At 35.9% G+C, this 26,082-nt stretch overlaps 1 protein-coding gene across 4 annotated transcripts in view; it reads right to left on the bottom strand.

The window, feature by feature from the left end:
* RXFP1 (relaxin family peptide receptor 1) overlaps nucleotides 1–26,082 on the bottom strand; it is a 100,742-nt gene that overhangs the window by 18,467 nt on the left and 56,193 nt on the right. For all 4 annotated transcript variants that reach the window (XM_072037361.1, XM_021270245.4, XM_013096644.5 and 1 more), the window contains 4 exons: nucleotides 17,153–17,308; nucleotides 3,652–3,756; nucleotides 2,788–2,893; nucleotides 410–481 (listed from right to left, as the gene is read on the bottom strand). In XM_072037361.1, coding sequence (XP_071893462.1) covers nucleotides 410–481; nucleotides 2,788–2,893; nucleotides 3,652–3,756; nucleotides 17,153–17,308 — 439 coding nt within the window. The remainder of the gene's footprint in view (nucleotides 1–409; nucleotides 482–2,787; nucleotides 2,894–3,651; nucleotides 3,757–17,152; nucleotides 17,309–26,082) is intronic.

Below are 26,082 nucleotides of genomic sequence, written 5' to 3' on the forward strand. Positions count from 1 at the left end.
CCATGACAGCAGAAAGTTTAACTTCTCAGACTTTCACTTTACAGAGTGAATGAATTCATACTTTATTTTGTCATATTGCTATTCATTACAAATCTAACTTTGAACATTATGAAGTTTTAGCACTTTTCTGGTATAAAGCAATCAATATAATCGAAATTAAGTATGCAGAAATGATGGTTTTGCTAAAAGAGGGATGTCAAGTCAGGCTACTTGAGCCAAACATGGTTACACAATTATTCTGATGTACTCAAGAGTAAGACAAAACAGAATTTTGAGTGTAAACTGAGACTTGTCACTCAGATATTAAGCTTTGTGTGTATGTGTGTGTGAAAGAGAGAGAGAGAGACAGACAGACAGAACAAATATTTAAAGCTCTTAATAGATATTTGAAGTTTAAATGTTTCCTTACAGATTTTTAAGGTCTTGGTATTTCTTGAAAACATCAGCAGAAAGTTTCCTTAGCAGATTCCTCTGAAGAGACCTGTAGGAATGAATGCACACAATAACACTACTCTGTAGGTATACTGAATATGAATTTATCCTATTTCATGCAATTCAAATATATTCACTGTGTTTAATGGATTTTCACAGTAAATTAAATGATTTGGCAGGAATAATTAGATATTTCCATAAGGGTCAATTTGTATGGTTAAGAGTGTCTCTATATGGTTTATGAACCAAAAAACAGAACTGCTCTTTGTTGTCATACTCCATTTCTGAAGTAGATTAAATTCAATCAGATTTGACTGCATTGATCAATTCAAGTAAAGAGTTTAATCTAGAAGTGAGTTTGAGCTAGTGGATTAGGAGGAGACTGTGAAAAGACATGAAAAGACAAATAGGTAAAATAATCTTACCCTTTTCTGTAATTTTGGAAGCTACTATTATCCCCATTTTCTGTTTTTCATACGGATAGTACCCCTCCAATCCTCCCTCTCCAGACAATTAAAAATGTGATTAAAACAGTATGAATTGATGTTAATGATATAAGACCAAGAGTATCACTAGATTCCTGATCAAGGTCAAAGACAACAGTCTCAGAGTGAAAAGAAAAAAAAAATCACACTCCTCATTTCTGAGGCAAGAAGATTCCTTTGGAAACTTGCTCTAGATGCAGTCCTCAGTTAGCCCAGACAGCCATAGGTGGCTGATGGGAAAAAATAAAAGGCCTGTTTCCTGGGAATGGAGAGAGCTACAGTCTCATCCTTGAGTAGACAGTGAATGAAGATAAACACCAGGTAGAGATCTGTCGGTGTTTTTCTGGGAGGCATTGGGAAGACAGCATTGGCCACCATTGACACCATCCTGCTGTGGAGCCCTTGCAGTGGGCCATGAAGCACAGCTGTAGTCATGAGGCACCATCACACAGCCTTGCATCACACTTCCTCACCTCATCCCCCAAGGAAAGGAAAGGTGGTGTTGCTGCTGTTTGATTATGGAATAGGGTTTTGAATATGACAACAAATTAGAGCTGGGGATGCTCTACTCTCTGCCATTTTGCTGTTCTAGGGATTGGTGGTACAGGCTGTAGCTGTTTTCTGCTTTCCCCTCCTGGCAGCCTACAATTGCAATAAGCAATAGCCCATTACAATGGGACTTGGAGAGCCTACTGCTCCCTCCCAGCTTCCTGCAGTGCTGCAACTTTTGTTATTCAGTAAGAGCATCTTTGCTGACGCTAGATAATAAAAGCACCATGAGACTCTCAATATTCATACCTATTTAAGCAATAAGCCCAATACTTTATCATCAAAGAATGTCTCAGCGCAGTTGAAAAAATAATATTTAAATCCAAGAACTGAAAATATTTGGGTATAAACTAAAACACAGATTTATTTCAATTTATTTATTCCTGACAAGGACAAAAATAATTTAGGGCACATCTGGACTAGAACAGAGTCTAGCCCAAAAGCCAGCTTACCTGACTCACTGCTTTTTCTAGAGCTAGTAATGGGCCATTGCTTTTGAAGTCTTTGCTGACTCTGAGCCAACAGCAAGTTTAAATACATTACTAAATCCATATGACATTCTGCATTAAACTTATTTTGAAGTTTTGTGGTAATTGAACACAGACCCAGCAAAAAGAACCTCAGCCACACATGGACACAAACCAGAACCAAACAGAAAGGTCTGTACCCTTGCTTTATGGGAAAGATCCTTAGGTAAGGACCAGTGATACTGCCCTCTATTCACCATATAGAAAATGGCATCTCAAGCAGTTGTGTGCAAACAAAGAGCCAATATCAACCATTTGCAGATCTCTTCAGAAAGTCCAGATTGCACATACTTATCTGTATGATGACCCAGCAAAGATGAAACCCTCATAAATAATGGCCTATTCAGAGACATTGAATGTGAACTAAAAAGATTTGCCCAAGCAGGTGGTTCTACTAAGATCAAGGTTAGAGATGATATTATCAGTCTATAGACTAGGAATGTTGCCAGAATCATAGAACAATGAAAAAGTCCTAAGCATTATGTCCTAAAAGGAAACTTTTATTTTAAAGATTTCTTTAGGTTTTCTGAAAATGTTGCTACTGCAAGTCACTATTACAAATATAAAACAACCATTTCACATATATATATATTTTAGTTTCTTTTCTCTCATTTTATGCAGTGGAAATCTGTACTTTAAACATCAAAGGACGTATCAACAGTGAGACATACTGTGCTTTCACAAACACCAGCTGAGACAACTGGTCATAACTATATAGCTGCAGTTGTGAAATCATCGTAGAACTGATTGTCAAGCCTAAACAGAGCAAGAGGCCACATTTCTGCTTTACTTACATCATAGTTATGTTTGAAGAGATCGAAGGGACAGCACGCAGTTTGACAGCATCACAGAAGATCTCCAGCCCTTGGCACACACATTCTGCTGGCACAGCACCAGCCACTACATGAAAGCAAGAAGGTTGGGTGTGTGGTATGATCAGATGGGGAGAAAAGAAATACAGTGTAAAAGAACAGTGAGCTTAAGGGCTGACATAGCAGCCTATGTTAAACAAAATTTAAATTAAGGCATACATTGTTTTTACTTAATTTATTTAGATATAGGACTGCCCTAGCATTAAACAGAAAGGAACATAAAAAAAAAGTCACCTCCTGAACTCAGTGGAAGAACTTTTACAGCTGAGATACAGGCTTGATACAGGAATATGGCATGGTACCATTGTTTTTTATTTTTCAGATATTTTGTGACCCTAGATTATTCAGTCTTTTTTTATTTGCTAGAATTGGCACATTTTTGTCTGTGCTTTAACTTGGTGCTTGTAGTTGACAACTGTCAGAAAATCTATACAAATGGACAAAAGACTGTAGATGTGGACTAGGGTTCATCATTTGATGTGTGAAGAAGTGAATTGAAAGAATGTTGTCTTTATTTCACTTTGAAAAATGTGTTTCATAGTCTTTCCAGCTGTATTAATACAGTTAGATAAACATTTATATTGCCTTCCTAATTGACATATATTTGGCAAACCTTTTTCAGAAAATGAGTCACTCTTATTGGAACAGAAATTAGCTTCAATGCTTAGTCTGAGACATTAGTTTTACTACAATTTTACTACAAATGAAACCACACTGTATTTCTATTTTTGATAAGCATATTTGCAATGTATTTATTTCCAGGAATTATCAGTAATAACTACTTACAACAGTCAGGTGTCTTGGTCTGAAATGCATACAGAGATTTCATTTTGTTGTACTTGTCCTTTGCATAATGCTTGTCAAATTGTAGAGACCATCCATTGTTGTCTTCTAATAAAAAAAATAGTACATGCATTAGAAAAATAGCTTCACTAAGATTAGTAGCATCTATTTTTTTTCCTCAGTTTTTATCTCAACAACATGACTTTTCCAGAAGATCTAATAGAACAGTAAATGACCTTGTCTTAATACGGCTGTCTAATCAACAGTATGTACTAAGATTAAAAATTGCTCAGTAGGAGCATCTTCTGATACCTTCAACAATTCAACATTTCTGTGACAGCTGCACACACACAAAGGTAATAATTTACTTCAGAACTTTTTGTCTACACAGAATTCTAATAACAGTAAGCAATCTTATTTTCCTACCTCCTTAAGTGTGCAGGTTTATCATTTCATCCGGGAAAGCTTAAATGATTACTATGATTTTGACCACTTCTTTCACAGCACCACTTCAGCCTGAAATCTATTTCCTGAAAATCTAAATGAAGGCCAAGTGAACAGTGCTTTTTAAGAGAATATGTGCCATGTTGTAACATATTCAAGCCAGTATGTCTAAGTTAAGCTCAATGTGCATCTTCTTAAGCAAAGTCTTATTCCATACCAGTTTGGTCCTTGTGCAAATACTTAAAGAGAGTGCATTATGTCCATAAAGGTGAAAAATAAAAGAGAGATCTTTCAGTTCCTTCCCACAAATGAGGATTTCCAGGTACAGTGGTGCTGGAAATAATTTCAGATCTATTTCTTTGATGTCTATGGTATATCTGGCATCTGTAAATAACTGATGATGTAGCCACTTCCAAAACAGGATGGGAAAACACAACGACAAACAAACAAACAAGCAAGCAAACATAATAATAATAATAAACTTGCTTGTGACAACTGTGGTCTGATTTTTGTTTTACTATTTTTAGTCCAACTTTTCAGCTCTGACAATGCCCACACCCTTTTAGTTTAAAGCATCTCATTTGCACGGATTTGTACCAGTATCAGAAATGCTCCTTAGGATGACACTCACTAGCTGGTGAGGTGAAGCATCAGTGGTAATTGGAAGCATTATTTTGTAATGATACCTTCTGTCAAACATTCACATGTTTGAAAACCCTGAGAAGGGCTCTGCTGAGCTTGTTACTGTCTTACTTTCACTTTTATAATATGCCATCAATGGTCTTCCCCCTGTATATTAAAAGTTTAGTTATGCTTAAATACCATTCCTCATGGACATTTATCTATGAATGTTTATATTCAAGTAAGCGTTACTATTGTATCTATCATCTTGAAAATAGGTAGGCAGAAATTAAATATATTTATACCTTTTTCCTCTCTCCCATTCTGAAATAGCATCTCATTCTTCATGCCACATTCCAACTCAACTGTTTCTTCAGATAGGCAGGGAAATTATTCTACCCTGAAAGCATCTCCTTAAACCTACCTGTGGAGCGTCGGCAGATGGAGCTGTTCTGAGAGCTGACTGCCTTAACTGAAAAGTTGTACTATCAATTATAATTAATAGACATTTTGAAAGATTAGGAACTTCTGGCAAACTATCTTTTATGTAGTTATTAATTCGTTATGCATAAATTAAAAAGATGGAAGATTTGAGGTAGAAAGAAAACGCTGTCTTCAGGAATTGCTCTATTAAGAGAAAAGACTTGAAAAGTGCCTTAACGTGAAAATCCATGCGAACCAAACTATGCCCTGCAAGAATGTCAACTTCTCACCCAGAGAAGGCACTTAAGCACATTTTATTAATTTCCTTGAGAGCACCTGGCATCCACTGATCCATTAGCAATTTTGCCGGTCAGATCATTAAGCTGATTTTCAGCAGCAGCCCAATCCATTTTGGACAAAATGAAAGCAGTTTGCAAATCTGCAGACAAATTGCTCTGCAGAAAATACTCAGCAGAAGTTCAGTTTTAGGACTACTTTACAAACTTGTAATATGGAATCTGTAATTGATGAAATGAGGAAAACAGATCCTACGTCAAGCAGTGTCTTATAAACCTGCTGTCCTGTAGTTAGGGCTGTAATGGGGCTTCCCTACCACTATTTCTGAATATATTGTTTTAAGGAACACATCCTTTAGCTTTCATTTGCAAAACTGGACCCAGCAACTGGGATGTGAAACACCTACAAGAATATTATGCATACAGAGGAGGTAAGATTTGGGATGAATATCTCACTGCAGATTTTAAAATAGAGATTTTTAAAGATATATTAAAACTGAGTTTATTCTCAGAATATAATCAGAGCACATAAATACTTTGCAGTCAGGAATACGGTCTCAAAATACAGAATTTATAATCCATAATTAGAATTATAGTAAAGTTTGGACAATTAACCATTTAGATTCTGACTAAATAGCTAAAAGCGATAAATGCTAATACTTTTGTAAGCCAATGGATGTATAAAGTATCATTTTTTCTGTATTTCTCTGCTTCTGATGCTAAAGAGTGGATAGATGAAATTTTATTCTACCCTTTAACATGTTTAAAATGCTTTGCCACGTGATAAGGAATTTACAAAAGGTGACCATCACTGCAGTTCATATTTGCAGAGAGAAAGTATGAGCAGTACCTCCTACATTAACAGGAATGAGGGAGCAGTTTGCTATGAAGTGGAAGTGCACTAGTGGTTTCAAGGAAACCAGGAGACAGCTGTGTATTTTTGGGTGGCCATGAAAGGAAAGGGGAAAAAAAAAAAAAGCAAAAATAAGAGAGAAGATGGATTATTTTGTACTGGAACCGTTCCATCTGTCTAGAGTTTCTGGTCAGTTCATTTTACATAACAGGTTTTTCTTATGGCATTGTTTTTACTAGAAATTACTGCCTTTTACTAGAAATACAAAGGAATGTCTGACTATAACAAACCAGGTTATTCAAAGTTTTCTGACCCTCAAAAACGTTTAGTTTAGGCCAAGTTTTGTGTCTTTATTTTACGTGAACTGAATCACAGATGAATGTATTATGTAAATAACTATATTTAGTACAACCATGCAGTGAAGCACTGAATGCCAGAACTGCAAATCACTTTGTGATTGTTTAGGGTTTATATGGTAGGTTTGTGACCTGTTTACCACTATTGAGATGAGGTTCTCCAAACTGTTTAAGAAATGACTGGTAATAGCAGTGGTCTCAAAATCCCAAATCTATCATTTGGGGAGTACAGCTCAGATGAAAAATTACTTTTTCCTGAGCCAGTTTTAAAATAGATTATGTTGGCTGCACTTCTGTAAAAATGAGATCTGAGAAAACAAGGCATCAGTGAATCTTCCACATGTGGAATAAATGAAATAAGTAATTGTAAACTTGACTAATCTGAATGCAGATTAATGCACTGTTCCTTGCTAGAAGTTGTCACCTACCATTTCTGATGGGAATGAGAATGAGAGAGTATGTTAATCCTGACAAACTTCACATTTGAATAATCCTTTCAATGACAAATCCAATAAAAATATCTGCTTTGCTCAATTAAAAATACAACTGTTATTATTTAGTATGGATCTTGTAAAAAGAACATAATCTATACATTTTTCTCCTTCCCTTGGCCATGTCTTCACGGGCTATTATGCAGAGAAGTGACATCAGTTAAATGCATAAGCACTTCTGCCTGCCATTCTAAAGAGGCACTGTGTCACCCTTCAATTTTGCCTTTGCTTTTAATGGTCTCAACCCATAGATGTACTTCTCTCTGGCATTTATTCAAATATACTTTCTCTTGCTGTAAGAAATTACTTCAGGCTTTTCACAAAAATACCTTTTAGTACAATGTGGAAAACCTGTAGTCTTTAGACAAAAATGCAGGAGCAACACCTTTTAAAACATGCACAGATGAAGAAATAGAATTGCCCTTTTCCAATGCTGGGATATGCTGATACATTTTAATAACTTATAGTAAAACCAAAACGGTACTGAGATTTTACAGAGAGGAGTGTTGCAGCGCCTGGAACATTTGACTCTGGAAGTAAATTTCACATCCCCAGGTTAGATACCCAGGTGGAGAAAATGAAGTACCTAAAAACTGGACACTTACCTGTCACGGTAAAGCCAATTCAACAGATACCAAAAGTTACTGCACTTTGACTGCTTCCTGTACCTGTTGATTAATTTAAGTATAGCTTGCCTGCTTATATGTGACAATGTAATAACAAAGCAAACAAACAAAAAAAACCACCAACAACAGGAATTAAATCAATTCAAATAAGGTTTACACTTTTTTGGATGAGCTAGATTTCCTGCTCACATGACTTTATTCTTGATTTTAAGATAACTTAATTAATCTGCAACTTTTAAGAAAATAAGCAGGCTCAAATTTCCAAAAAATAAATGTCTTCTCAATATTGTACTTTTATTCCTGTAAAACACTTGCAAAAGGGAGTTTTCTAGTTTATGTAACAGTACTTTTAATCTAAATACATTATTTCAATTTTCTCTTTTGTTTTTCTGGACCTATTTTCCATTTTTTAAAATAAATGTGATAAAGTAAATAAGGTAACTACATAAATACATCTATAAAAACTTGTGTTGCTCAAAAGCTCCCTTAGCAGTAAGCCATGACATTGGAGACCAGAAGAGACAAAAGTCTAGTGAAATATAAAAGTTCCACTTTGTTATCAACAACCTTTAAAGATATTAACAAAGAAGTTGATTAAAAGCCTCAAGAGCTTCAGCAAAGCTATTAAATTTGTTGATAGTTTACATCAGTGTAAATCTAATTATTTCAATGCCACGTAATGTGAATGAATGGCAATGAAAAAAATATATTTAAAAATAAAAAAAATTGGCTGTATATAATCGAAGAATGGGTTAGGTTGGAAGGGACCTTAAAGATCACCTAGTTCCGACCCTCCACCATGGGCAGGGACACCTCCCACCAGACCAGGTTGCCCAAAGCCCCATCCAGCCTGGCCTTGAACTCCTGCAGAGATGGGACACCCACTGCTTCTCTGGGCAACCTGTGCCAGTGCCTCACCAATACCACAGTAAAAATTTTCTTCCTAATATCTAATCTAAGTCTATCCTCATTCAGTTTAAAGACATTACCCCTTGTCTAGACTCCTTGACCAAGAGTCCCTCCCCAGCTTTCCTGTAGACCTCCTTTAGGTACTGGAAGGCTGCTGTAAGGTCTCTGTGGAGTCTTCTCTTCCCCAAGCTGAAGAATTGCAACGCCCTCAGCGTGCCTTCACGGGACAGGTACTCCAGCATTCGATCATCCTCATGGACCTCCTCTGGAGCTGCTCTAACTGGTCCATGTCCTTCGTGTGCTGGGGTCTCCTGAGCTGAATGCAGCACTCCAGGTGGGGGCCTCACACAGGTGGAGTAGAGAAGGACAATCACCTCCCTTGCCCTGCTGGCTGTACCTTTTTTGATGCAGCCCAGGACATGGTTGGCTTTCTGAACTGCAAACACACACCGCTGGCTCATGGAGAGCTTCTCATCAACCAACACCCCCAGGTCCTTCTCTCAATCCATTCTCCATCCAGCCTGTATTTGTGTTTGGGAATGCCCTGACCCAAGTGCAGGATATTGCGCTCGGTATTGTTGAACTGATTCAGACGGGCCTATCTCTCAAGCCTGTCAATATCCCTCTGGATGGCATCACTTCCCTGCAACATGCCAACAGCACTATTATATACAACTCTTGTATTACATACAACTACATATATAAAAAATTTCCATGTGAAGCTCAAAAATTTGATCTTTTGCCAATTATATGTTATCTTCTGAACATGCCTCTGACCTCCAAGTGTTTTCTTTTTGCTTTATAAACAGAATTTACAATCTAGGGCTCAAACATGAATTTTGTCTCATAAAATTAAAAAATGAGATTTAAATGTAAGTACAATAGAAAAAAATACTATGCCATGAAAACATGAGATAAATATATGATCATTCATTAGTAGTTTAAATTTGAAAAATAGACTTGTCAAGCTTGTTTGCAATGTTTTGAGGCAAAAATGGGAAACTTATATTCTCTGAAATTTCCTATCCCTTATGAGCAATCTTGTAATATTAAAGCATATATCTTTTGCGTAGATGGTTTCAAACATCCCATACAAATTTAGATTTCTGCTATGGAAATGTAGAATATGATTTAACAAATCTCTAGCACTGCAATAATTCTATAAAATTTTACAGACCTTCAAAGAAACATACGTGAAAACATTATGACAACTATACAGAATTTTACTGCTTTCAACCTGTTCAATTTTATAGACACTTTTTAAAGGAGGTAGTATAACTTATTTAGCAAGGCAACCTGCTGATTGCATCAACCCCAGTAACAGGTCAGGCCTGTGCTTCTAAGAGGCAAATATGTGCCAGACTTCAAACAGCCTGCTGCCCCAGTTCTTTCTGAAATTCACGTTTGTGACTTCCATTGTATATGCAGCCTATGAGCTACAGAGACCTTAACGAATATCCATAAGTGAACTTTAGATTTGGGGAGCTGAATGCTGCCTTTTGTTCTGAGACCTCTTAGGCCTGGGAGCAAAACAATGGTAAGTGCATTTAGCCAGTGAAGAACTCCTCCGGAGAGTCACAAAACATCTTAAATTAAATCTGCATGCCTGTTCTTGCTTCACTGGACTGGAAAAATGTGGCTATGACACTGTGATTAAAAAACAAATGCACACATACTACAATCACTGCCTAACTGCCAAAAAAACAGTTTTGCAGAACTATCAGCAAAATTGTCCAGAAGCCAAATTTCTTAACACTGAAGAAACTTGTGCTCTCAAAATAGCTCAGGCTAGTTTTTCTCTATTAAGTACTACATAATTAAAGACCCTGCTAGCGAAAAAAAAAAGATAAAATACCATAGCATGGTGCTCTTTCTATTCCCTTCCTTTTTATTCTTGCTAGTAAGTTCTAGTCAGATATGCAATACTAGCTGATGCTTTTCTAATGCCCCATTCATAATACAAGTATCCAGTCTACAGAGGTGCAAACGATTAGGCACATAACCATTTAGTCTAGAGATTTGCTACTAATAAATTAAGAGTCTGTTTCAACAACCAGTTTCAAGATGGAATATAAGAACAAGTCAGTAGTGTGAAACAACAGTAAACCTAACTTTAAGCAAAGTAGAAGGCATATCCACTCTATCAGAAATTACGTCTAAGAGAAAAATTAAGGCATTTAATTATGAGAGTTATGTGTCACAGACTACATGGGAAGATACTGTATTTTATATCTGCTGTTTCTGTGACAGGTTGCAGATTGCAATCTAGACTTCATCCCATTTAGAGAAAAAAAATCACTGATAGAACAGCGTTTCCAAAAATCTTATCCAGTGGTATTTAGAAATGCTAGCACATGAGTCACAAACATTTTTTGAAATATCTGAGCTTTTTATTAGTTTCCTAATTTAGGTAAGTTATGAATCTTTGCTCACTGATGTCAGTGGTCAGTGGGAGCCTTTCCATTGATTTTAGTGGAGTCAGTCCAGATCACTTCTCACCAGGCTGAGCCTTATTTCATAAGACATGTTGTGATCAAAAGCCCAGGAGGTATGACTGAAGGTTTTATGTTGGTCTTATTGTTTGCATTTTAAATTTAGAACAGAACATCGTAAATCCAATAACTACATAGATTTAGACTGCATTATCAAACCCTAATTGAAGCTAGGAAAAAGTTGTAAATCTGAAAGTGGAAGGACTATTTATAAAGGTATGACTGCACCTGTACTTTGTATGCAAGGGATTTTCAGAGCCTGTAACTACAGGACGCTGACACATAGTGCTAAATGGATCTGAGACAAACCAGTAGGGCTTCCTCTTAGACTTCAAAAAATATCATAACATGTGCTTTCAACTTGCCCAGGTAGAATGTAACATTCAGAGCTTCCTGTGAAAGGAGAAAAGCTCAGTACCTTTTGAGATCTGATTACATTTCTATATTTCTCCACATACAGTTTTGTACCAAACTAAATTCAAGCACTGGTGGCTGGTTTAGGAACAAGAAAACTGAGGTAAGTTGCATGGTTATTATTTACTGCAACGTTTCTCAATGTATTCCATTCACTGGCTTCATATTAGTAAAACAACTAGTTTACATGTAGGATGAGCAAATCATGCTGATTATGGGGGGAATATTATGGTCAACTGCAGCAAAGATCTAGGAAGATCACACAGGAGGAACAGATTTTCAGTCCTACAATGATTTAAAATTTAACTGCATTGATAATTTTTGCAGCACTTTATAATTAACATGAGTACAAAATGATAAGTGACCTAGTGATGTATCTAGAGGAGATGATTACGCAGAAGTTATTAGCCTGATAACATTACACTTTTATCACTACATAATGATATAGTAAGAATATTTATTCAGAGAAAGCTGACTCTTATCTAGGATAGAATTTTGCTCATTCAGCCCTCTAAGTGCACAGAAGACTAATGAATTTATATATATATATAAAGTGCTTAAATACAAGTTTATAAATGTAAATACTTAATTGGGGAGCAGATTAAGGAAAAAACTGTCTGAAGATACTCAGAGAGTTTGTATTTTGAAAACAAATATCCACAGATGATTACTGGCAAGTTTGCTTGTCTTCTGTCCAAAGTTATAGAGTACATTTATGTTATGATTTAACTTTACATAAGTTTTTGCAATTTGTCATGTCAGAAATTGTTCATATAAACAAACGTGGACTCAGTGAAAACTACATCACAAATACTGCTCTGTTATGTTTGTTTTGTATTAAACAGCTGCTGTTTTTATCTGCTGTTGTTGGTTTTGCTTAGCTTATCATTAAGTATCACTGTCAAACCAGAGATTAAAAAATGCTTCTCTCCACAAATAAGTACTGGGGAATATGTAATGTGGCACTTTTAATATGCCATTGAGCTTCAAAGAGCTTTGCCCAGAGCTAGGTTAGGGTACATTAACAGTAACATTGCAGCAAAGTCTTCAGTGTGAGAAATACTTTTTATTCTACCTGTTTTAGGAACAATTCCCGTATCACTGTTACCAAAGTATTAGCCAAGCAGAATTGGTGATTATGCCTAGTATTTATCCTTCCTAATTATTTAAAAAATCAGTGAAAATGAAAAAAAAAAAATCCATCTACAAACATTAAGTAGCCACAAAACCAAATGGGACAAATACTCTTAAACTCATGCTGCTTTGCCAACTTGAGCTTTAGTTAAGCTTGGGCATAGAAGGATGCTGGAATTGCTACCATTTTTCCACAGTTTAGGTTTTGCTAACAGATACAAAAATAACTCCAAGTGAAATGTGATAAAGGCTGAACTGGTAGACATCACACTTGGCCATTTTATGAAGAACTCAATGCTTCAGAAGGATAAGTATGGGGTGGAAGAGCAGAGAACAATTTACTGCCACATTCAGCCTTAGAAAGGAAAATTCCTCAAGGCCATAAGCTTTTATGACGAATGATAAAACTTTAAATAAATCATTTTTATTTAAAAATATCATCTTTATGGCAAATTTGCAGAGCCTCCCGCTTTGACTTGATGGACAATGTTTTCAATTTCAAAAGCTAAGATTATATTTTCCATGCATGTTTAAGGTTATCTAGTGATAGTTTGAAAAGAACCTCTCATCACTTAGGGCATGATAAATTGCTACTCTGCTCTTATTGCTGTTTACTATATTGCCTCAAGCTCTTTCCCATCAGAATATCGCACATATTATTTTATTGGCTGGAAATCCAACTGGGTGAAAAAGGCATATGAATTTTCAAACACAAGTGGCTTCATTCTACTGTAACCTATTGGCTACAGTTCCCCCCTTCCCAGAATGGGTGGGAAGTGGAAGAAATGGTGAAGTTGACCTCATCAGTAGGATATCCATACCCCGAGGTTAAGCCCTACCGTGGCAGTCTCAGATCTGTTTCTGACTCTGCCTATGATTCTAATTTTATGTCACATCACTTCTCTGTACCTGGGTTGAACAAGAACTGCAATTACTGCACATCTGAAAACATCTATCAATGAGGAATCAGTTTTGTTTCAAATATTTATTATCATGTTTTACTGTTATGGGGTATGCAGTGCATGAACCAGGACTAATATGGCAAATCTCAAAGATTGCAACAATAAATATCATTATAGGAATGAAATGGGGACCTATAGAACTTTACTCAGGAAAAGAAGAAATGGACAGGACTGCTACAAGACACTTGGAATATTTAGTGAAATCTTTGCTTTTTTTCAAATGTCTGCGGTATGCATTCAACATATTTGGGGCACAGAATATGTCAGTGTATAATTTGTTCATTGCACAATGAAGATCAAACAATTAAATAATAAAAGAGCAGTAATCCAGTAGGTTACTGGGCACACTGTAAACCATGTTGCTAATTAACCATATTGGATGCGGAGCTCTAAGATTCCAAATTAAGTAATTAATTTGCAAGACCAGAATACTGAGACAGCTTTTGAATCACATTCTAATTGCCAGCCATAGAAGAAGAAACTAGGCCTTTTTCTTTTTGTTGCAATGACATTTAAAGAATTTTACAAAGCAACTCTCTCTCAGAAGATCTAAGTGCGCTTTTCATGCTAGTTGCTTCTCTGCTTCTTTAATACATTGATATTTCTTAAAAGTGCTATTTCTGTAATTGCTGTTGCTATTAATATTCAGCACACTTTGAGGCTACTATTGAACAGCTGGACTTTGGATTTTCTTATGTTCAGAGTACCTGTTTTTTCAAACAATTGTACCTATTTTTTTTTCCAATAGCAGTATTATGATTTTCAAAAGAAGTGATTTTTTTTCCTTTTCTTTTTCATCAGTATTGTCCTCACCATCACAGAACTACTGTTCATATTTTTTTTTTTTTTTTGCTTTGTCTCCTTATTTTATAATACTGCTCCAAGATACATGCAAGTCTTCACTATAATATTTTTCTGTAGGCTTAAGATAGTGCTTTATCATTAATGAAGACATTAATAGTGAAGTGGTTGTTGTAGCCTTACTTGAGACACATGAATATATATATTTGTATATATATAAATAACTTTTGAATACCTTTGAGGGTCTATAGTGATTTTTCTCCATCCCCACATGTGCTGTGTTGAATGTTGTAGACTGACCACCTCAAAGCTCTTATTGAGATTTATGCAAGATGAAAGTGTACAAGAATTTAAAAGTTGAGCTACTTAATTAGAGTACCTTGTGGATTTCCAATGATACTGCATAGGACAATTACTTCGCTGGAATAATTTAATTTTGAATTGCTTTTCTGTAACCAGGAGCAATGACTTCAACTGAAAACTAGTTGCAAATTATACATATATAAAAAAAAAAAAAAAAAAAAAAAAAGGTTAGAAAGAACCAGTTATTACTCCTGGCATAGGGCAGGCATACTAAAATGGTCCTGGGAGATGGCAGCAGAAAAATAGCTTCTTAGCTTCTTTGTCTTGGGAGCTAATCAGGGGACTTCCTTTCTTGGATTTTAAGATGAATGGTTACTAAACAGAGACCTATCCCCCAAAGATTGCCACATGTACTGCAGTGTAGGAGTGCTACAAACACCTCATCAGAACATTTTGTATTCTCAGGCAATGTAGTGACTCTTCCCTTATTCAAATAATAAAATTTGACTGCTACATAAGTTTTTGAGGAAACAATACTGCTGAGTATGACCTTGATGCATTACACAAAGCATGCATTTCCAAATGAGAATATGGGGTCAAGACACAAGAATAACACTAATAGCATGGATTTCTCAGGGAGTCAATACAATGACTCTTAATTTTTTATGACTTAGGCTTTCTGAAATTGTCTCTATCTCATTCTTGAATTACTATACTCAGAATTGGATTCAATATTGTAGCTGAATTGTCTTGCAGGCTCTGCTGTACTGTATATCCCATTACAAAACTGTGTGTATCCTCACTTGATTGAGCTGTACACTTTCACCAAGTCCTTGCACAGTAGACTTTCTGGTACCATAAAGAAATGGAACATGCATAAACTAACTGTTTAAATAGTAACCTGTGCATAGAAAAATAACAGAAAAAGAACCAGTTTTGTTAGGATTTTGATTATTGGCAATGAAAAGTATGTTTAAGGCAGAAGCAAGTGTCATAGAACTAGAGAAAACTGCAGGTCCATTAAATGGGATTAGAATTAAAAGCAAGTTTGTATAGCCTAATATGCTAGAATTTGATAGGCATAAATGCTTGCACACAGACACAACAATCAGCTCCAAAAATATGCAACGAGAACAAGTGAGACTATTTTCAAAACTTCTTTCATTTTGCTGAGATAGTTAATGAAAAATACCTTTACCATATTTTGTTTCAAACTCTATCTTTCTGAAAATTTCTTTTGGTATATGTATCTTTGAAGTTTCACTTCATTTTTTTTCTTTTTCTTTTGTTGGCTCCATGCACAGTTCTGATGGCAGCGTGCCTGGCTGGAGCAGGCAGACAGTTCACCTGCTTCGCTCCGTGGAGATGGAGGCAGGGTGTGCAGCAGAGCACTGTACATCTGGCTGCCCTCCACTGCTACAGGCAAGCTACTCAGGAATAGGAAGTCTGGTTTCCCCATCTGCCAGGGATGAGAAGTTCTGGAGTGTAGCTCTGAAAGCATCCAGGCTGTTATTAAGTTGACAATAAGATGTGCTAGGGCTGCTTTTCTCTCCCTGCAGCCACAGCTCTCAACCAAATTGCTAAGCTCTCACAAAACACACAGAAGCATTTCCCAGACTATCCCTGGCCTGTGCTACCCTCCAAACAGTGCCCAGCCACTGCATGAGAGATGCTGTTCAGCACAGACTAAAGTTGTGCCCAGGCCATGCTGTTTTTTTGTGAGCATGGCAAGTGCCTATGCAGAGTCCATGTCCTGACTCTGCTCAGTTTGCAGCTGAGGTAAAGCCCACGAACCAGCCAGGTTCATGGCTATCATCCAGCAGGGCCAGGAGTGACATGGGCAGGCAGCAGTGGCCTGTTTGCGTGCATTTCCTCAGATTTCAACATTTCCAAAACACAAAGCCTGGTAGCAGTGTAGCTTGCAGAACACACACAATCACAGTTTTGTTTTTCCCTCTGCATTAGGACACGAAAGCTTTTTGGCAAACCTTGAAAATTCTTCTAAATTACTCTTCCCAGACAGCTTTAAGATCTGTCAAGCATAAAAAACTCTGTCAGCTTGTACCTCCACCTTTCCTCAGCAGGGATCTTTGCTACATCACATGCACACATATGTACAAATCAAAACAATACATCCAAATAAGTTCAAAGCACGGATACAATTGGATAAACTTACACAAGATGCAAACAAAAAATGTGGTCCTTTCTTCCTAGGAAATGGCTAGTTGGGTGGTTTTATCAGCTAAAGCAAATACCTGCAATATCCTCTGCAATACATGTACCTTTCTTATTACTAATACTCTGCAAACCCCCAGTTGATATGAACAGTGTAAGGGTTTCAGTGACTGTCAGAAGCAAAGTAAAGTCTTAACCACGTACCACAGTTGTCTTCATCAGCATGATTCCCACAGTCATCCTCACCATTACAGTGAAGTTGTTGGGGCAAGCACTTGGTGATATTGCCACATGGAAAATAGCCCAGGGGGCAGGTGGCACCGCCTCCAGAAACATGATCTTCCAAGGAGTCACGAATGACTAAACAGACACAGAAAGAATATGCTTACTTCAAGATATGCTCTTAATGTATAAAGATTATTGGGATTATGCTTTTATATTTACTCATTTGCATTTGAATGTGAATATCAAGTGATAAATACATATTAGTTCTTTGGACATGCAATTACAAGAGTATATTAAGTACTGTTAACTTGGCAAGAAACATTTATATCGTAAGCTAATTAATATTTGCTTTGATATAAAGCAACCAGGTAATTCCTCCCAACGCATCCTAGTAATAAGATGGAAGTGCTAATCATACGAGAGAAATGACCTAAGGCCACTATTTAAAAGGATAGCTTTGCTTTGCACTAGAAATTAATTTATTATAGTGATACGCCAGATAAGCTATGTAGATATGGATTATATTAATTTGTGCTGAAATTTCAGCCCCAGATAGATAAATCCTTTTCGTACAAAGTCAAAATTATATATTTTAAAATGTATTCTAATTTTAAAGCAATTACTGGATGTAGACTGATCAAGGATCAAAGCACAAGGAAAGTAAGCTCAAATCTGTGACATAGCTTTGTTGAAGAACAACTAAGGATTCTTCTCGTCCCCCATTCCTCTGCTCTCTGTACTCCAGCAGCTTCAGTTTCTCACATCTGCAGACGCATGATGCCTTACCAGTCCCTTCAGTGCAACTGAGGGACAAATTCTGCTGCCACCAACATTTTGTTTCCATGATAAGCACAGTTGGTCTACAAGCTGCTTTTGTAATGGTCTGCAGAGTGTCAGCTTGAATTTCCTAATGTACAAGATCAACTACTTTCCATGAGCATTCGATGGAAAGGGTTTGAAATTGCTCTAGAATGCAATTGGTTAAATTTCCAGTACATTGGAAAGAGAGAAAAGCATCATCAGCCCACAATGTTACCTAGTGCTCTTCCAGCTTCCAAAGCTTCAGCAACCCTAACCACTGAAGTACCATTCTGCAAAGGTTTGCTATTTAAATTTTGAAGTACTTTCAAATAAAATAAAATAAAATAAAATAAAATAAAATAAAACCAGATAGTCATTATAGTTAACTTTTGACTTAGTGGATGCTGTAACAGAGGACTCAAGTTCCATACAAATTATATTTTAAGTTCCAGTGCTATCTTAGACCACTTGAAATACTCTATATAAACTTCACCAGCTGTGATGGGATGCTTGTTTCAGAAGTGGCAATATACTGTTTGAACATGCAACTGTTTTTCCAGGCTATTTTCATAAGACAAGATATGAGTCTTTTATATAACTTTTTCAGTTTAACAAGGAACGTGCTATTATACAACATCCAATTTTAGTCCTCATTTTTCTCCTACACTAAGGGAATCACCTGAAAGTAAATTAAGTACTTCAAATTCATAAGAAATCTCTTCTGGAAGAACTTTCAACTGTTAAGCCCTTGACAATGTTTACAACTGTTGAAAACTGAAACGCAAGAGCAGTAGCAGGAGGAAATTCTGAGATAAATATTTTGTTATTCACATATGCACAGAGTTGTCTTTGCTATTAGAAGCATCCCACACTGAAAGCCCTATATTCCAGCTAACAATCACTGTATGGTTTTTGAAATTTGAATTATTTTGCTTTTATGCACCACTCTATAACTTATGTAATGACTTAAATGTTTTAGGAATTATGCTTTAGGTCCCTAACCCTCCTATACACAGGTACCTTAAAATAAGGCTATATTCTAATCCCAGCATGAATTCATTGCACATTGTTCCCTGCAGTTCTGTGCTCATATTCATAATGTTTTGTTTAACTTTTTCCACACAACAATAATTAGCGAAAAATTTTATGCTGGTATAATGATATAATATTAAGCAAACAGGCACATGTGGTACTTAATGCCTAAAGTCTCATGCTGGCAAGAGATAAAAATCACAGACAACTGAGGCTCCCTTCAGTGCAGTTATCTGTCACAATTTGACAACTGAGATACCTGGTTTGAAACACCAATGTGAAAAAACAAATGGAAACAAAAAACAACACAAAACAAAAACAAACAAACAAAAAAAAACTCTCTACATTTTGTCAAGTTGTTTTCACTACACACTGGAGAGATATTGAGACTGAGCTGAACATTGCACTTACAGGGGTTGATGCCTATACAGTTTAGATTGCAAATAATGGCATTTATCTTCTCACAGCAGCATTCAGTGGACTTTCATAGCGTTTTCTAGAAAGTATTATTTAGTTAAATGGCATTAATTCCTGAACGAATTAATGAATATTTTCTGTCACAGTTCAAAAATAATTCTTTATGAAAGAGTAAACACAGTAAGGGATTGTGTAATTTTATGAATTCTCTGGAAATACATAGCCTTATGGCACCTATTCTGAATCGCTGAATCACTTGTACTGTGCTACAGAGGATTACTCTGGCATGTAAATATCTGACTGGGAAGGAAGATATCAAGGCATAAACACTTAACAGCATCATCCAAGTCTAACCATTGAAAGTATTGGTCTTTGTCCACTGACTTGTTAAGGTCATTTTGTTTATGCGAAAAAAGACAGAAGCTTGAGCCCTGCAGATCACAGCAAATTTATGAATGGAAAACCCCCAAGCCTCTGGGGAAATATTTGGCAAACTTGACAAAGGTAGGGAGGAGGTAAGAAAGTAAAATCCACTGTAAAATGCTAGACAATATTCAAATGTTTATCTTTTGGATTAAGGGAATTTAAACAGTATTTCATATGTGAGTAAAATAAAGAGAGCATTGCAACAATAGCAACAAGAAAAATCTATGCTTCTTATTTTGCACATACAGACTGTTCTGACACTGGAGTTTATCACGTCAGGATGATCTATCATACCGTCTTTATCATGCAATATTAAAGGTGTCAACCTTACTACCTGTTACTCATTTTCCAATATAAGAAAATTGAACCACTCTTCTGATAGCTCATGTTTCATTGACCTGTCTTTTCAGCTGCTAAACTTCCTGAACTTCCTGATTGAACAGCTCTAAAATTATTGATTAAAGATTATTTCATCATGTCACTAGCTATCTCAGTGTTAAATCAAAAAAAAAAAAAAAAAGGAAGTTATTTTGTGCTCTCTCAGCTTAGCTTCTTACAGCCAAGTTAGCATTAAAAGCATGAGACCCCCTATAACACAAAAGAAGTACCATCAGCAAAACATATAAACAATTAACTTGGCTTAAAAATAATAACAATTTTATAATGAGCAAATTTGGGCCAATACTGTGATCTTCCACAGCTGACAGAGGAGGACTGATGTCCTTCAGAGAAATGGCAAACTGTGCAGCAGACAGACAGATAAAGGAAGATAAAAAATTTTAAATGTGTATAACGAATTTAACTACAAAGGTAAAAGCTAATTAAAAGGAGGAACTCAGGACAGATTTGTTTAGGACTCAATAGTGAGGATGAAAAGTGTACATCTGTGGCTGATCTGAAAAGCAAAAAGATTGCTTTTACAGATATTCCAAGAAAAAAAATAAAAACAAACACCACAAAACATATATGTCCTATGTAAAACCACCTCTTGCTCTTCCAGTGACATAATTTCACATATTTCAGCATTTTTTTCTTAGAATGATCAGAGTAAATATTAAAATATTTGCAGTGTTCCTAGAACAAATGGAAAAGACAGGTGAAGTGGTATCAATACAAATGGCAAAACCAGGAACAACCTGTCAAGATGCTTTCCGTCTCTTTACAGGGTAATGTTCCAGAGACTAGTACATGTTCATGATCCTGCAAATCCCAATCTGACTGTTTCTGACTGTCATGTACTTTGCAGTCTCCCTCACTGCCCCCAGTCCGAATTCTTCTCAAGCTTTAATAAAGAAAACAAGAGAACACGTCATGCACCTTTTAAGCTAGTCCAGACCTGCTGTTTTGAGGCACTTATTGCTAAGGCACTCATCCATGACCTTTCCTTTACCTTGAAGAATGCAGATAACTCTTCTGTTGGTCTTGAAAACACAAGACTAATTTAACATTGTTGAAGTTTTCCTTTTTAAAAGGAATAAGCCAAAGCTGGCTTGTCATCTAGTTAAGATGACAAAACTGTCTCCTCTAGAGATACAGAAACACTGAGGAAAGAACACAACAGCCTCTCTTCAAGATCTTATAAGAAGAAACCTAGAAGAGAACATATTTGGGAAAGAACGAGATATTCTCAGGAGAACATAGCTTTCCTTCAAACTGATCCATCTAGCTCACTATTTCTGTGCATTCTTTAAAAAAAAAAAACAACACAAAAACAAAAAAAAAAACCTACACGATCTCTTGGAAATAGGTAGTGGGTCACAAACGGTATTTGAGAAGCCAAGTAAGAGATGTGCACTAGAAGAAGAAGAAAATAATGCAGTCACTTGTAACTTCCATAAAAAAAGGGACTTGGTCATGGAAAAAGACTGGGCTGATTAGACAGAACAGTTAAACTAATGAAAGCAGCGTGACTCACTGCTTGGTACTTGCTAGTCACATGAGTCTCAGTTGTGTTACTGGAGGTTCAAATAAGGGCATATCATGATAGCAGGAAAATATTTCTATATTTTCCAAAATTATAATCAAGTGAAGACCCACTGTCAGGAGTCCAAAATGACTCTCAAATGCCATCAGCCAAGTTAGCTAATATGTTTGTCTTCACTTGGAATAAGTTATCAGTTTGAAAGTGTGGAGGGTGAGGAAATCCAACTATTTTTAAAAAGTTTGAAAAGATTACAAGGACTGACAAATGATCGTGGTGTTGAAGAATACACCCTGTACTTAGTATCACGGAAAGTTATTTTACTAGGGCTACAAAAGCCCTAGTTTTCCAGACCCTAATGTAAATTTATCAAATGGGGAGGCTTCTCCCCCCCCATTTTATCCGTTACTAGTACTGTACTTCTATACGCATTGGCAAACAGGCTAGAGAAAGAAAAATCTGAACATTTTATTTTGAAACGGCTGTTTTGAAACAGAATATTTCCTTTGTCTTAAACAGAAGAGTCAACAAAGAAAATGTTAAAGTTGAAATTGATTTTGCGTGTCATTTCTGTTCTAACCTGAACACTTCAAGATGACAGGAGATTAAAAAAATTCTTTTTTGCTGAAAGTTATTTGAAGGGCCCATGAACTGGCTTTCAAAAACCTTTAGCATGATATAAAGGAGGACTCATAGGACTGTAACCTTTATTTTCAAATATACGTCATCAGAATAAGGTTATAAAGCAGGTTTATAACTGAGTTCCTTTAGTTTAAAAAAGGGGTAATTGATAATTGATGAAGAATAATAATGACAAGTTGTTGACCAAACAGAAGCATTTGAATTGCTATATGACAGGAAAAAAGATACAAGAAGATCTTACGAAGACAATAGATAATTTTCTTTTTAATGAACTGTTCTCTGATTTTATTCTCTGAAGTTTCATCACAATAACAGCTAGAAGTACATGTAGATCATATCTAATTAATTATTTGCTCCAAATTACTCAGCTTCTTCCTATTAAGCAAGGAATTGTTTGGACCAATTTATGATAAAGACCAAGATAAGGTTAGTCCAGTTTCAGGATAAAGTATGAAATTAATATTTTTATGCTTTTACTTAACTTACTACAGCTTTGTCAGCGGAATGCATCTTTTTCAGCATCTAATTTTAAAGAAGTATCAACTTTGGGAGAGACTTTTTCAGGAAAACCTTACTAGTGATTTCTGTCACTGTGTGATGGGAATCCTATCGTATTAAAATTCTAGCTATTAACATAAAAAAACAGTAAGCAATTATATGAAAATAAAATCTGTTTTTAATAAGTCTAAAAAGCAGTTTACACACTTGAATTTTAATGCTGTTAATATGTGCATTTGAAGTAACTTCCTTGGGCAAAATTCGTTGACCAATACTCGCCTTGTTCTAGTGATGATAGATACTTTAACATTAATCCTGGAGGCAAAACATCAGTGGCTTAAAAAATTTCAACGTCTGTACAGGATCTCCATTGGCATGTTAATCAAACTGTTATCATTATGTTGCCTTTTCCTTAATTTGCTCATCTTCCCCTTTGCTAATTGTTCAGCCCTGATGTCTATAATTTATTCAGAATCTCAAATGGTTGCAACAATTTCATTTCTAAAACCCTACTCATGCTTTTTATATTTTGGCTACTGCTACCAGAATTACAATTTTCAGTTGTATTGCAGTCCGTTTATGTTTACTTGACCATATCAGATGTCATTCTAGGAATGTGCAGTACTTGAATTACACACACATAAGTTTACAACTAACTGTAGAAAACATTTGCTTTCACTAAACACAGTATAGATTAAAGAAGTTTAGCAGAAAAGATGCATGTACAATGACTATTTTGCATGCTGATCCGGTCATTATCTTGGATTTTAATTTCATATTGTGTCTTTCCATCTTGCTGTGTATTTCAGAATGCCTTCATTTCAAGAGCAGTCTCCAAAGCTGCACAAAATTTGCACTATCTTTTGCAAAATATAGACTCCAATCTCATAGCAACATTACTGAAGCTAGTTATCAATTATGCCACAGCTAATTCAGTCTAATTAATCCAGCTATAGCACTGGAAGATCCTCTTTGTCGAACCGCCAGATAAATCAGCTTCAGGGCCAGAAACTGCAAGCAGAGCAATTCAGGCTGGTCACATGGCACCTTGCCAGAGGATTTGGCTCTACACCTTTTATTAATTTGTCTTTTTGTTCTGCTTACAGAGAACTTAGAACAAAAGGACTCTAATGCACAGAAAAGAGCTTAAAAAGCTCTGAAAAAGCTTTATCTATTATCTATTATCTATTTTATATTTATATATATATATATATATATTATATATATATTTAGCATTATCTATTATCTGAAAAAGCCCCAAAATGTAGTATAAATGAATTTTAACTGGAAACTCAAGTTTTTCAAGGCATTCCTAGAGGATGAAGGTTCAGCACAATGTCTGACACAGAGACACAAATTAACGAGCATTGACGAGCCTTTCTGTCAGTCCTCTTTCCCTCTTCTTCTCCCCAAATACACAGAACTGAAATGATGTCTGACTGTTATTTTGGTAAACAATCAGTTTTCTGGTTTTTGACATCATTTCCAAGGTAGGCTTTTATTTGCCCTACTGTGTTTTTTGTATGTTTGCATTGGTATAACTCCTATGATGTCACTAATTTCTGTTTCACAGTAATGCAAAATCAAGGGTGGACAGATGAAACACTGGGGTTTTCTTTGGGTGGCTTTAGGCCTAGAACAAAAGTGAAGATACAAAAATGAAGTAAGTGTATTCAATACATGCAGCAGGTAGTACCATCCCACGTGTAAGACCCAGAAAGGCATTAGCTAGCCATCGGACACAGGTCCCCTCTCAGAGACTGATTCTGTCTCACGGCCACTGTGGAGCAGGCTTGGGCTGGTTCTTCAAGGCCTGAAATCTGTTTCAAATAATCACTTTTTTCCTCCTTTGCAGTACCTCATAAATGAGTTTAAACACTTACATAAAAATAAATAAATAAATAAAATCTCTAGGCTTCACACCAGGAATAGTGTTTTTGATACTTTGTAATACCAGGAAAAAATCTTATTTATCAGCATTTTTCCTAACTCCTACCATGCCTAATGGTATGCTAATGAAGTTTTTTCATTTATCTCAGCAATCACATAATTTAAAACGTACTTTAGCCAAGAGGATTGAGAACACTTGGTTATCAATAAATTAGTGTCCCTCAAGCAAGAATCACTTATGACATCTGGATAACCAGCACTCTGAATTTAAATACCTAATGACAATGATGAGGGATTACTGGAGAGAAGTTCACTTCAGATGTGTTGCTTTGCATAAATTAACCTGATCAGCCATAAGTGATTGTAAAGTAAGCAAAACTGAAATACTGATTAGTGGAAACCAAACCATTCAAATTAACAAATAACAGATGTGTGTAATAGAGCTCTGAAGTTTCCATAAAGGAAGGCAGCTTTAGTTGATTTTCATGAAAAACTGTTATGTACAGGGGAGAAAATCTTGTACATGGGTATTCATGCACCCATGCATGCATAGAAGAAAGAAGAAAACTAGGAGATGAAGAAAAAGTACTCATAGTGAAGTCTTAAGAGAAAGCTGCAACAAAAAAAAAGTGAATGAAATCAGTAATGCGATGAGCAGGGGATTTACTTGCTGGTACTCTAATTGTACGATGGTCTGAGATTTTATTTTCTCTTTCTCCATGTCTTACAGCTCTTTAGTCCCTTATTTTTCTACAGAGTGGCTTGAACTAAGAAAGCTGCACATAAGTCACACTTTCAGAAGTCACAACATTTTTTGTCTTCTCTCAAGTAAAACAAACTGAAACAAATCTTTTTAAAATAGAGTTAGTAATTCCGGTAAGATTCAGGTAAGCTTTCCCTAACTAGAACTCTAAACAGTGAGAGGAAAAAAAGAATGTTTTGGGAATCTTACCCAAAGTATTTGAAATATGAAACATAGTCTTTTTTTTTTTTTTTCTTCCCCATTCTTTGTGCCTTTAAGAAAAGCTGAAAGGATTTTTATGGTAGTTCTTACAATGGATTTAAGCCAGCATAACTTAAAATGAAGCTCTGAAGCATACTTAAGACTAATTTTGTAACAATAAAAACATATTCTTTCTTGGTGAGCCTGAGACAGGATTATCTGATATACTTTATTTATTCACATACTTTACTTACTAATAACAATTTATAACTATTAAGAATTCAAATTTAATATAGAACTACAAGTTCAGATTTAGGAGGTTGCTATAAATCTATGTGA

This window comes from Anas platyrhynchos, chromosome 4, assembly GCF_047663525.1.
Source record: "Anas platyrhynchos isolate ZD024472 breed Pekin duck chromosome 4, IASCAAS_PekinDuck_T2T, whole genome shotgun sequence".
Classification (NCBI taxonomy): Eukaryota; Metazoa; Chordata; class Aves; order Anseriformes; family Anatidae; genus Anas; species Anas platyrhynchos.